We start from the raw sequence: 13531 nt of genomic DNA on the forward strand, positions 1-13531 counted from the left end.
GGGACAGGCCTGTGAAACCCTTTCTGGAGCACGTTGTCCCACAGGGGCTAGGTGGATTGGCAGCAACCTCCCTGATCTTTTACCATCACCCTCTTCAGGACATGGGGCCTCCTGCAAGGAGGAGGGCATCTCCGCCCAGCTCTGTCCCCGAGGAGAGGAGCAGGTGCAGCAGATCAGCACCGCTGAGAAGGGAGCGGGGCAGGCGCGGGGGCGGCCCGCCTGAGGTACCGCCAGCTCCCGGCCCCGGGCAGCCGCCGCGCGGCGCCTCCCGCCGGGCGGCCCTGGGGCTGCAGGCGGGGCGGGGACGGGCCGGAGCCGGGCTTCCCCTCACCTTGCCCGGCCGGGAGCCGCCCCCGAAAGGGCCGGGCCAGCGGCGGCGGGAGGACGCCCGGAGCTGGACCGCGGCTCCTCGGAGCAGCGAGGCTCCGGCACTGCCTCAGCCATGTCCTCCAGCTCCCCTCCGGGCGAGAAGAAAAGCCGCAGCCTGGGCCGGCTGTCGCTGCCCAGGAAGGGCAGCATGACGCCCGGTAAGAAGCCCTCGTCGCTGGAGCTGGCCGAGAGCGCCCCGAACGCCCACTACGCCCCGCTCCCCGACGGCCAGGGCGGGCAGCAGCCGGCGGGCAGCAGCCCGGTGCCCTCCCGGGAGCGGCCGCAGCGGCTGAAGAGCGAGGTGGTGGTGGTGAGCGCCGACAGCCCGCGGCCCCCCGTCAGCCTCGACCCCCGCGTCTCCATCTACAGCCTCCGCAAGCCGCTGCTGAGCCGCAGCAACATCCAGGGCAGGGTCTACAACTTCTTGGAGCGGCCCACGGGCTGGAAGTGCTTCGTCTACCACTTCACCGTGTGAGTACCCGACCCGCCTGCTCCTGCCAGGGGCTGTTAGCAGGGGTTTTCCTCTCACAGCCGCCGCTGCCCGGTGTGGAAATCGGGGCTCTGGGCTTCCAGGAGGCGTCTGCGGGTGCCCCCCTCACGCCTTCCCGCCTCCTCACGGCGGCCGGCGCCCCTCACGGCGCTCCGCCGAACGAACTGAGCCTCTCGCAGGTGCAGTTTAAGAAATCGACCCGGCTTCCTGTCACGCTTTTGTCTACTAGATGTATAACAACCCAAAAAAGTGCCCCGCTGCTGAGGAAGTTTCTGTTGCTTTAGGGAAAAGCACTGTATTTCAGCTCAGGTGCGGTCGTTAGGTAGAACAGGTGCTGGCTTCAACAGCCCCTCATGCCCCCCACACCTCAGCCTTGGAAAATTATCTTGGGAGTTGAAATAAATTTTTCATTCCAAGTATGAAAATGAAGTTGGAAATAGCATAATCACTTGGGGGTTTTAGTCATTTTTAGTGCAATCACTCCTGGTACAGCACTGGGTAGTGTGTTACTGGTACTGCAGTGGTGCTGGAGGGAGACAAGGGACAGGTGTGCTGAGGTGACGCTCCTCTCCCTTCCCTTTATTTTATTGCTCTTCCTCCTTTTATTGCTCTAACTCCTTGTTCTATCAGGTATGAATGCCCCTACTGTTATTTTTAAACAGGAAGGAGGATGACATTTGGAGGATGTCTAGAGCTGCTTTGCTGCAAACAAGTTAGAAACCGTTTTGAGTGTAATATTCTCCACAGAGCACTGTGCCCACCCTGAGCCAGCAAGCAGCAGGTCTGTCCTTCACAGGGATCTCAGCAAGTGAATCCATGTGAAATTAGTGCTTTTAATCTAGATGTTGTGGAAGGTTTGCATAGCCCTCAAGCAACTTGCGTATCTTCAATGTAGGGAATGAGGTCTGGCAGAATGGTGATAGTTGGTTAGGTGTGTTTATTGTGTGCATGCACACACCTCTGTAGTAAACGCACATTTACTACAACAACTAGAGGCAAAGGTATTTTATGGGCCAAATCTGAAGACCAAAGACTTCATTAAAATTCAATTTTTAATTTTCCAATCATTGTGTTCTGATATTAAAATCTAATTCTAAATGATCACTATTTTTAAAGTAAATTGAGGATCGTGTGCTTATTTTCCGCGTTTCAGGATTCTGGAGTGAGGTAAGTGGTACCAACTTGATTTCAGTGGAGGGAAAACATCTGTAGTCAGAAGGTCTTTAAGTGGGAGATGATTGTGCAGTTAGTAAGATAATTGTGGGCTCTGTTCTTGTTGAATGTTTTGATAATGCCATTAGATGACAAAACAACTAATGGCCATAATTACAAAACATCTAATAGTTGTGGGTGAACAACGTAAAACACTTTCAGGAATCGGAGAATTCCTAAAAGGTGATTTTAAGCAGCAATCTACTATGGTATCCAACCTTTTTCAGATGTCTCAGATTATGTGTAGAAATAACAATAAACCATGTTGAATATTATACCTGATCTTTAAATCTTAACTCAGTTGGCTTAGGGTGGGGAAAAAATCCTGGAAGAAACTGTTGGATCCATTTGTACATATACATTTAAAATTAAGGCTAGATTTTTATGTAGATAATGTGTCATTACCTGTCTCTCCCCCACTATGCTCCTGTCCGTGGTGTGATCATTAGCCCCAGTGTTTCCCCTTTTTCCATGAGCTCTTCCAATGCAATGGTGAATGATAGTGGTAGTAAATATACTCAAGCCTCTTACTAAGCACTGTGCATATTCCTTGTCTTAGGACTCTAAAGAAATAGAAGGGAATACTACCACCCTGATGTATTTCTTGCAAGGCTATCTGCAAGTACAGTCTGTGCATTTTTAGGCAGCTCCACTCAGATTTCCCCCAGTAGAAGAGGGAATTGAGTCTGTACCATCCTCAGTCATCCCAACATCTTCCTATTTCTGCAGTAAACAAGCCTGGGTTTCATTGTGTGCTAGTAATGTTTAAGGTTGCTGGTCTTTGGTCCGTACCCCTCCAGCTCTCTTTCTTTCTGAGCTCCCAAAACAAGTTCCTGGGATGCTTGCTTTCTACTGGACAAAGGAATGCTCTCTGAGTTCTGTCTCTGCCAGCCAGATGCCAAGTATTGGTAGCTTAATAATTGTTACAATACAAAAACTTGGTGGTAAAATTAACATACAAAGCAAACAGTTGTTCTGATCCAGGGAAGCCGTTATATCTCAACCTGTACTCTGGAGGAGGTGCGGAACCTGATTTTTTAAAAATAAAAATAAAAAAATGCATAGTTATACAGTTATAAGAGACCCTGCTTCCTTGCTTAGTCCTTCCTCATACTAGAGCTTACAAATACTCAGAGAGTTAAACTGGGTTTTGCCTTGTGATGTGTGAGGACTGATCGTTGGCTCCCTTGCCAAAATGAGCTCAAGAGAATGGTGTTTGCTTGTTTCCTCTTTATCATTCCTTCTGCTGGCTACCTTCTGCTTTGTTCTGGGGGCTTGCAACTGCCTTGGAGGTCTCAGTTTCTATGTTAAAAGTTCAGAGGAGAATGAGATAGCACACTTTTTTTTTTTTCTTGTCAGCTGCACTCCCACCTTAGGGCTAGATCTTGGTCAGGACTCTACTCAGTTCTACTCAGGTCTTGATACTCTGATTTAACACTGTTCTGTGATACTGATCCTATTCTATCTCTTGCATCAGCTTATGCTGTGTGGAGTATGAAGCTGTGTTCTTAGTTATATGCTATAGTGATTAGACTTCAAAATTCCATAGCATAGTTGTAATTTCTTCTGGGCCTGGATCTCTGGTTGTTTTAACACCATTTAATAAGCCAGAAAACTACTTCAACTGATTGTCACACCCTTTTCCTGCTTAGGAGCTTTATTTTGTGGTATCCAGAACACCAACAGAGAAGAACTGACAGAACAGATTTTCCTTGATTTTATCTTATAATCTTTAGAAAAGCAAAGTTGAATGCTGAGCTTTAGTCCACAGAATCTGTGTTGGCATATTTATTTCATATAGTTTAGATTTCTGTATGGTTTAGGTATGTGGTGGAGCCTTCCATGCACCTGCTGATCTAAAGAATGGGGTCTCGTTACGCACAGCCACACAGTGTTTCTGTACTAGGTCAGGCCAATGACCTGTTTACTTGTGAATTATTTCTTTCTTAAGGGGGCTGAAATAACTCTTCCAAGGGGCAAAATCTGTGTTGTTTTATTTTTTCTTCTTGTTGATGTCTTTAATCTCCCAGGTTATTGGGATATTATAGTCACGGATTAAATCAACTGAACTCTGCAAAGGTTTCTTCTGACATTTGTCTGATTTGCCCAGACTAAAGAGCAGAAATATCTCAAGTGGGCAGAATAAGCAATTGATAATTTTACTTCAATTTTACTAGATTTTGATAAGCTATTGAAATAGTTTCTAGGGGAAGAAGTAATGGATTAATGGCTGCTAATTTACCACTCAAAAAAAAAAAAAAAAAAAAAAAGACTTAAAAATACTAGTGGAGATGATAGAAGCTTTTCTTTTAGCTACATGATGTTGTACGGAACTTTATTTAAGTAGATGAAGTATATAGTGTGTATATGTGCTTAATTCTGCCCAGAATTAAGAGCTGAAGATTTACTTGCATAACTTCTGTAGATACAACTGGTGGCTGTTTGGAAACTTGGATTTTTTGCACATCGGAGCTTGCCTTGTGGCATGGCTGTGTTTGTGGCAATGTCCAGCCAGCGCCACCGAACCCATACCTGCCACAGGTGAGGAAGTCACTCAGTGAGTGCCACTGTTCTCCATGACCTTTGGAGCTAGGGCATCTTATCACACTTATCTTAGTAGCACACCTTGAGATACTGGCTTTGAGAGGTGAAATGTTCTGTGGTGGTAGCTAATCACGTTTTCAGGCAATGTGAAGAGGTAATGGGACAAAAGGAGCTTAAATGCTGTCCTTGTAGTGGCCTGCTGGAATCCTGAGACTGTTTCTGTGTTGGAGGTGGTTGTAAAGCATAAACCTTCAGATCTTTTTAATAAAAGAAGAAAACAGATTTAAGCACATGAGAGAAGAGCCTCTTTAAACAGTTTAAACAGTTTCACCCTCTCTAAACAGTTTAAATCAAACATCTTGATGTGTTTGAAGAAACTTTAGTTATGAGCTTTCTGGTAATTTCTCTAGTCTTGTGTGTGGCAAATAACTTCTGGCAACATGTACTGAGTGTTGACTTCCTGTGCTCTTTGAAGTGTTGGCCATTATCAGAGAGAATAATTCACAAATAGATGGACCATTGGTCTGTTCGTGTATGGCAGCTTTTTTGTTGCCATGCAAGATAATAGTCTTCTATCTTATCTTTGCACTGATGTATGTACCCTGTTCAATTTACTTTGCCTTTGTATACGTTAGGCTTAATCAGCTGTGATTGTGATTGAATTTTCTTTGAATCCCAAGGTGTTTACATAAGCCCGGACTGGCTGGCGGTTCGGATTTGGGAGACTGGTCTCCAGAAGCAGACGACAACTCAGAAGTGTGGCTGTGTGTGTACACATGCAAAGATAAGAAACAAGGGTAGATAGAATATTCCAGTTGCATGTGTATTGGGACTTACAGTAATTGATTATGAAAGGCAATGAAATGTTTACATAAAGCTGTTAGCATACAATGCTACAAGGAAGAAACATAACTCCAGCTTAAAATCCTATTTTTATCATGTTTCCCAATGTACTGCAAGAACATTGGTTCATACTCAGTGTGTAAACTCTTGATGAGTGAAAAAGACCTGTAAAATAATCAGTGTGTGTGCCCACACAAGAATATAAGTTTTTACACTGAGTGAGTAAGCTCAGTAAAAGAAGGGGCTAAACATACAAAATAGTACATTTTGAACATGGACAGTGGGGTGTTTAGAAAATGTTATGACTTGAAGACAAACTATTTTTGCAGACAGATTATTACCTCTGTTTTAAAAAGCAGAGTCAAATCCTCTAAATAAGAATGGCTTTTCTAAGCATAATAATGGGAGGAATTTGATCTGTTATGTTCTTTCTGCTACGCTTAAATGGAGGAAGACCCATGTGTGGCTTTTTCTTCTCGTCAAGACTTAATTAGTTTAGCTGAAGTCAAGTTGGCCTCCTCATTTTGGTATGGTTGATAGAGAGGCTGTTCCTTGTCATGTGGAGGTTGATGCAAATGAACATTTATTTTTTATAACTGTGTGCCACCTTTGTCTGAGACCAGTGTTCAGTGTCTATATTAGTGGAGCCCAGAACTCCCTTCCCCTCAGGCTAGATATAATTTCTATAGAATAGAAATCTGCTGCTTTGTCACTTGGTGTTTTCAAGAGCATGGTGTGTTACAGCTGTGCAGGGGCTTCTGTAGATCTCTTTGAGGTCACACAAGTACTTAAGAAATGTAACTGGGAAAAATTAAGTGGAAACAAGGTGATACTTGCAGCTTCTCCCTGCCCTACTCCACTGTCTAGTGGCTTTGTTTGCAGCAAGGCAGACATAGTGCTCTGTGTCTATTAATATGTGTGGCAATGTTTTTGTGTGAAATACAAGGGATTGGAGAGCCTTCTCTGACCTCTTCCCAGAGAGGAGGCAAGAGCTTTTGCCTGGCCTGTTATCTTAGCTGGCTGTGTGCATGAGACAGTTAGGAGTTGTTGCAGGGTCAGCCCTGTTGCCAATTAGCCAGTTACAGACATTTTGGGTCTTGGGCAGATTTCTGATACAAGGCAGTGAAATTTCTTCTCATGTTGGGTATCCACCATAGTACTGGAGAAGCAGCAGTCCAGTAAAAGGGTATCATCAGCATCAGCTACACCTTTGGAATCCTATCTAAAATGTCCGGTTTGACAGCACAAGTTTTCAAGTAAATTGAAAAGCTTCAGTCAGTTGTGTTTTAAAGCTTATTAGATGTACAGAGCATGATAATTCCATGCTGTGGGAACACGGTGACAGCTGTAAAATAAATTATTTTTGTTCAATACAGGTGTTGTGGAGAAGGAAGGAACTTACAGGCTTTGCACCCTCCTTCCCTGCTGTGTGCCACAGTGCAGCCCCTCAGCTACAATGTTGAATGACAGTGTTTCTCTGTGACTTGTGTGCTGCAGACAGCAATTGGGTTGGGTGTGTACCACTTTCCTCTCTTGCCTTGTGCTGTGCTTCCCAATCTGTAACTTGTCTGAAGTTTTGGTTATTTTCCAAGCGCTGTCCTGACTGAGAGAATTCTGAGTCTGTGCCAAGAAGATCTTAGGAGTGACAGCTTAGCTACAGGTCAGAAGGAGCTCCCATTTTCCTCTCCCAGAGGGACAGTAGAAGTTATGAGAGATGCAGATAGTAGACTGCATAACTGACTAAAAATTGTGTGTGTAATCCAAGTTAATTTAGTAATTGATTGCCATCAGAAAAGAAAGCAGAAACCAGATCCTCTCAATGTCACCCACTAGTAGTTTTCTGCCTGGAAGTCACTAAAACCATTAAAGACTAAGCCACTCTCATTGCATCATTTGTCACTTTGAATGATTGTTGTGTGTGACGGTGAGTTTTGAATATCAAAGGGGGAAGGAAAGTGTAAAGCTGCGAATCTTTGAATTAAAATGTCTTTGGAAGGCACACCGTATCTTGAGTAATAACTAAGAAAAATCCATTTCTGGTTTGAAATGCATAACACCACACGATCAGTTAGTTGGCTTTGTCACCTTGAGCTGTGGTCTGCAAGCAGACACAGGAGCTGTGAGGTGAGGGAGTTCTGTGGAGACCCACAAGGCTCTGTCATTGTACTGTTGTTTAGGTTTTTGTGTAACTGATGGAAACAGGAAGCTCCTGAATGCTAATGTTCACTGAAGACCAAACCATCTATGATGGAGAAACAACTCTGCAGGATGCATAAAAAATTATAAATTTAATAAATTTGGTCAGGCTTTCTTGTAGGTAGGCCTTCTCCTCTCTTTTCCGATATAACATTCGAAGTCCTTCTCTGGTGTTTTTGTTTTTTTTTTTTCCCATCCAGGAAAAGAATTATTCTAGCTTTAGAAGTTGCACGTGAATGATCTTAGGAAAACCAGTAGGTGCAGTATTCGCATTTCTGTATCTGCTAAATGGTTGGTTGGGTGATCCTGGCACACTTCCTTGTCCTGGCTCTTCAAGTGCCTGGAAAAAAAGCATGCAAGGCTGTGTAGATAGGCCTCTTTCAAAACCTTCATTGCAATTGAATCAAGGCTAGAGTTGAGATTCAATTGAAGTGAACTAATTAGGCTTAGCTCCAAATGCCTGAGCAGTGGATGTATTACAAACAACAGTGCCAACATATGCTGTCAGGGACTATGCACAGGCGCAGCGCTTTGCTGACTTTAAACTCAGCAGTACCTCATTAATTTTGTGTGTTAATAGATTGTTGAATGTGCTCTGGTGGCTGAAAACAAAAGCTGTGCACGCTTGCTTATTCAGTTCCAGATGGAAACTACTGTCTTGTGGGGGGCAAGGTATTTTCTCCTGCTGCCAAGAGGTCCAACACAAGTTTCAAATGTGCTGGAAAGTTGCCAGTGGCAAATAAGCCGTATGGGTAAGCTGAGTTACAGGGGCTGGGAAGAAGGATGTGTAGTGAGCCTTTTTGTAAGGTACTGGCTCTCCTCATGAAGTCATGCTTCGTCTGGCATAATGGCCTGAGAACCATTATAATGCCAGTAACGGTAATGAGAGAGCATGTTTGCATGCTTCTGCCATGGTAGTAGCTACCTCCTACCTACGGAGTGAGAGAACCTTGTAATGAGGGATTGTTCTCTGCTTTGGTAGTCATATTCACATTTACTGTTGTTTTTTAGACAGTGACTTAAAGATGTTCTATGGAGAACTCTGAAGCTTCTCTTAATCTTTCTTTGGCCACTGGTTTATGCACACCTGGAGGACTGGAGAGCTGCTTGACATGAACTCTTCATGTGTGTCTGGCATGATCAATTTTTGCGGACATGTAGATTTTCATCTTCCTCTTTTCCCCTCTTCGTAATACAGATCAACAGTCTGAGCTGTTTGCTGTGTTCAAGGAGCTGGACAGATGTAAGAAATAGCACTGAGTAGAAAGCAGAGTCTGGATGAGTGCGTAGGAATAGCGCGAGTACTGATTTAAAAATGAACAAAAGAAAAAGCACTGTACCACACTTCTTAAATGCAGTTTCCTCCCTTAGCACCCACACTTTACAACAGAAAACTTAGAGTCTGGAAAATTTGCAATTCAAAAAGGTAGATGAGCAAAAGGCAAGCCAAATATTTTTTGAAGCTTAGGACAACCAGTAGGATAAAAGCAAACTTTTACTCTGAACTGCTTCAGTGCCAGATGTGCCTGTGAAGTAAGTTAAACACACACTTTCTCAAAATGGGCTGAATCATTTCTGTCTTTTTTTTTTTTTTTTTTTTTTAAGTGTCTGCATAGGGAAATTTATGCAAGGAATACCGTAACCTTCATAAACAACAGCTTTGTGAATTTACTATCTTGAAAGCTATGAACTCCTGAAAATAGGAAATTGTTAGGTGGCCTTTAGATACTCCTAGCAATCTACCTGGAGTAGGTCTTTTCAGTTTTTTTGTATGTTCTTCACAGTCAATGTAATGTTTTGAAGATTTTATGGAAATGTTAACTATTTTCATAAAAGCTAAAACAAAACTAGTGCAGGGTTTCTGCATCCTTTTCATTTTCATCTGCAAGTACTGATCATGATCCTTGAGTTCCATATTAGTGTTTTCAACAGGAATATGTCATGTGCATGTTCTGCTAATGCCAGTTGACTCATGTCATTTTACAGTGTTGTCGTATTTGTAATAGAAAACTGAAAGGTTTTACTTTTAACTGTAAAATAACTTTTTTGTGTGTGAACCTTTTTCTGCTGGGGTTATTAAAAAAAAAAAAAAAAGTAAATGCTTTGTTACATAGCTTTGCTTGTGCTTACTTCAAATAATAAATACATCATTCTTAGTAAACTAGGATCTTAAAAGGGTATAAAGTATTTCTTTGTTTATCCTAACAGGTTATGCTCTACTTTATCATCTATTAGCTTTGCTCTGACACTTTTTTTAAAAAGTGCATTTTCTCTTGCAGTAATAGGAATGTATAATGCATTTGTTGAAGTAATGTCTGTTTTGATTGTGCAAGAAACAATCATCATGCATTTAATTTCACTGTGCGAATAGGTATTTGCTTTTCAGGGGGACAAACTAGTCATGATAAAGGAAGAACCAACTAGCAAAGATGGAAAACTGTATGTGCACACACCTCACAAATTAGAGCAATTAAAAGGACTTGTCAGATGTGGTTCATAGGATGTGTAGAACTCTGATAAAAATTAGTGTATGTAAAATAACTTTTATTTTTTTCTGAAAGCACTAAGCATCTTATAGTGTTAGTGCTGAATGAACTTCTACTTTGTCCATGTGGCTGTTATCTCTGGTCTATGGTAAATATGTTAAATTGCAGAATTCACATACCTAGTTTGTCTCACCTGTGGTAGTGTTATAGATTTTAAATCCAGTGAGGTCACTGGATATAAAACTCTGAAGTCACTGGTCTCTTCTGCAAATGTGCTCCCTGAAGTCTTGGGGACGCGTTCAACTTTTTTTCACATTTTTAACAACATTTTTTCCTTCCGGTGTTAATATTACATATTTTTTTATGGATAGGAAAGCAAAATTGGGTCATAGTTTGAGAACAGAATGTAAATCACAATAGGAAGTTTCCATCAGGTGACTTCCCTGTAAGCTCTCCAAAGACATGAAGTTTAATAGCAGAGGCATGGCGCTGGTGGCAAAGATCAAGGCTTTCTTTGTCCTTGTACAACCAAGGCTGCAGGCTGTGGTGAAGGCATCTTCCTTTTGCAAAGAAAGGAGTTGCCTTCCCAAGGGTATGTTTGTTTCTGCAATAGCTATCCCTTTGCCAGCAAAACAACTTTTTCCTAGATAGATCTGCTTGGGATTATTCAATTTGTTAGTTATTCAGTACTGTCTAGAAGACACTGAAATATGTTCAAACCTGCCAATGAGTGAATAAATAAGTGCATCGCTTTATCCGTAGTGTGAGTAAACTGCATGTGATTATGTGCTGTTATCTTATCAGTGACCCAGAAAGTATTGATAATGCATTATCTTGACACTTCATACAAAATAAACCTGTTCACTTGGTGTTTTCTCTGTCAACAGGTCATCCAACATCCTAGTGCTAAATGGTCCCAGCTCCCTGTTTCAGCTGTATATAAAGTTTGACAGGCATCAAGCTGTGAGCAGTCCTGTTGTATGCTTCTGTTGTTCTGTTCATTCAAGACAGCTCTTTGTAGCTTTTAGTTGTTGTTATGACACGATCTTAATTGGTAAACTCTGTGTTCTAACTGCAAAACTGAGGAAATTGCTATGAGAATGGTGAGGATGAAAGCAAGGCCTTCTGATTTTGTTAATGCGAGACTGTAGCTATACTGTCTTAATTTTAGCCTTTGGGCATGTTGGTTGCTTGTTGCACTTGGTGAAATTATCTTAGGTGATTATCTTGATGACTTCTGTGGCAGTCTCTTTTTACGGCTTCAGTGTAGAAGCTTCACTTGTCAGTTCTCGCTGTGGGGAGTAAGACTGAGAAATTGAGCGGGCTGTGGGAAAATGTGATGAAGACCACAATCTCTGTAGAAATTTTGAGTGGATAGTGTCTTTGAGAGTGAAGGGACATCAGTGTACTGATTACTCTTGTAAAGTAGCATAGATAACATTCAGGCAGGTTTGGTTACTAGCTGTTGGCTTCTGCTGAGGCAGTCTCCTTTTTCTGAGAAAAGGTTTATCAAATGCCTTCCTCTTCAAGCAGTGTTCGTTTTAGCCTCTGTGTGGTCTGTGTCTGTCGTTAGTGAAATGCTGTATGCAAACTGCCATCTGATTCTTCTCTTGAGGGATTCTGCTGGAAACCAGCAACTAATCCAGCTACTTCTAAGTGCTCAGGAGAAATCAGTTTGTTCCTTTATACAACTTCTGTTAGCAGTCAACACGGATTTGGCAAAGTGCAATAATTTGTCAATTTAATTTCAGGCTGTGATGGAATAAAAGGGCTTGAGGCTAGAGGAAAAGTAGATATCGTATACCTTTTATCAGACTCTTAATACTGCCCTTGTTTACTTATGAGAGTGGATTTCTGATGGAATTGGCTCTCTGTGGATAGGAAATAGAAAATGAGAGTAATGTACTTCTACAAATGTGTGTGTCAACTGAAAAAAAAAATTGTCCAGGGGAGAATAAGAGTCTCCAAGAGTTAGAAAGCATGATACCATGACCTGAAGAAAGATGTCTTACTGAAAAGAACAGCAGTAGAAGAGTGTAAGGTGGGTGACTTCAAAAAAATCCCTGTAAAAATTAGGTGAGACATAATGGTCTTTATAGCACAATCCGGATTTCTCCTTTAAGGTAAAACTGTCTCAGGGAAGGGGTGGTGCAGCAGTGAATTGCATTTTCTGGGAAGGCGGTAGGATAATCCTCCCTGGATAGCTTTAAGCACAGGCTAGACAAATATTTCTCAGGATCAACTATGCCTAGATGAACCCTGCTGTGGGACAGCTGTCCAGGACTCTGCTTTCATACTGGAAAGGAATATGTCCAGGTACTGGGGGTCAGGCAACTTGAGTTCCCCTGCGTTTGGCATGTGTGTGTAACATGGTGTCTTGATGCTCCAGCCGTTTCTACCTCTGATTTACATTTGAACCTTTCAGTCCACTTCAATACAAAACTCCCTTCAATTTTTGGGAGGAAGATGTTTAACACACCTTCATCTCTGCTGTTGATGGCATCTCTGCAGGTTTTCTTCTAGCCCCTGTGGTAGCCAAATTTCTTTGATGCTGGGGGCTTTAGGATACACAAGGAACATGTGCTATTTAGGTGCTTCCACTGTTGATCCCGCCTATGCACTTGCAATACGATGGAGTCAACCTCTGAGACTTTAACGTTGTGGTAACAAGAACGGGTCCTTTCCCATCCAGTTTGTTCTGTCTTGCTACTGAAACCAGCAAAGATCTCTGGGATGAACTGTTGTGCTTCATAAATATTTAGTTGAATACACCATGTCTGAATTTATAGGCTGATTTAACAACTAGCAGCTCATGGGGATCTAGCAGATTGTAGGTGGCTTTTCTCAAATAGCTAAGAAAAGTGACAGTTGTGTCAGGGTTTCATAGGGGATGTCTCCTTTCAGTACTCTCTTGGCATCTTAGTTGTTAAGCAGTGACAGCCCTGTTGCTGAAGGAAATACCTTGTATGCTTTGGGTGTCTTTTAGGAAGTGGATCTGTACCTTGGTCCCACTATAGGGACATCTTGAGAGCATCTTGCACGTTAGAACAAACCTCCACCCAGCAGCATGCATGAAGTTGGGTCTGGATTGTTCACTACTGCTTTCCACTTTGTTGTTGTTGTTTGTTTTGTTTTTCCCAGCTATTTAAGAATAGCCTAGATTATTATCCTTGACAGCAATTCTCAGATGCCTGGATCTTGGCCAGAAAGCATTTGCTACGCTTCTGTCATTTGCAGAGTGCACTCTGTTCTCTTTCTCCTTTCCCTCCTCACCCCATTTCTGGTCTCTCTCTGTAATGAGAGGTAGACACCCACCTGGGTGTGCTGTTGGATAGGTTCTACCGTGTCTTACGCACAAGGAGTTTGTTCCAAGTTTCCTGATTTCAGCACG

At 42.6% G+C, this 13531-nt stretch overlaps 1 protein-coding gene across 1 annotated transcript in view; it reads left to right on the forward strand.

Annotated features, from left to right (window-relative positions):
- Positions 1–442: 442 nt before the first annotated feature.
- KCNQ1 (potassium voltage-gated channel subfamily Q member 1) overlaps positions 443–13531 on the forward strand; it is a gene marked incomplete at its 5' end in the record, with an annotated part of 350880 nt that continues 337791 nt past the window's right edge. Inside the window, one exon of the mRNA XM_084287197.1 lies at positions 443–840. Within this exon, the coding sequence (XP_084143323.1) occupies positions 443–840 (398 nt within the window). The remainder of the gene's footprint in view (positions 841–13531) is intronic.

Source organism: Netta rufina (assembly GCF_964035555.1).
Source record: "Netta rufina genome assembly, chromosome: 5".
Lineage (NCBI taxonomy): Eukaryota > Metazoa > Chordata > Aves > Anseriformes > Anatidae > Netta > Netta rufina.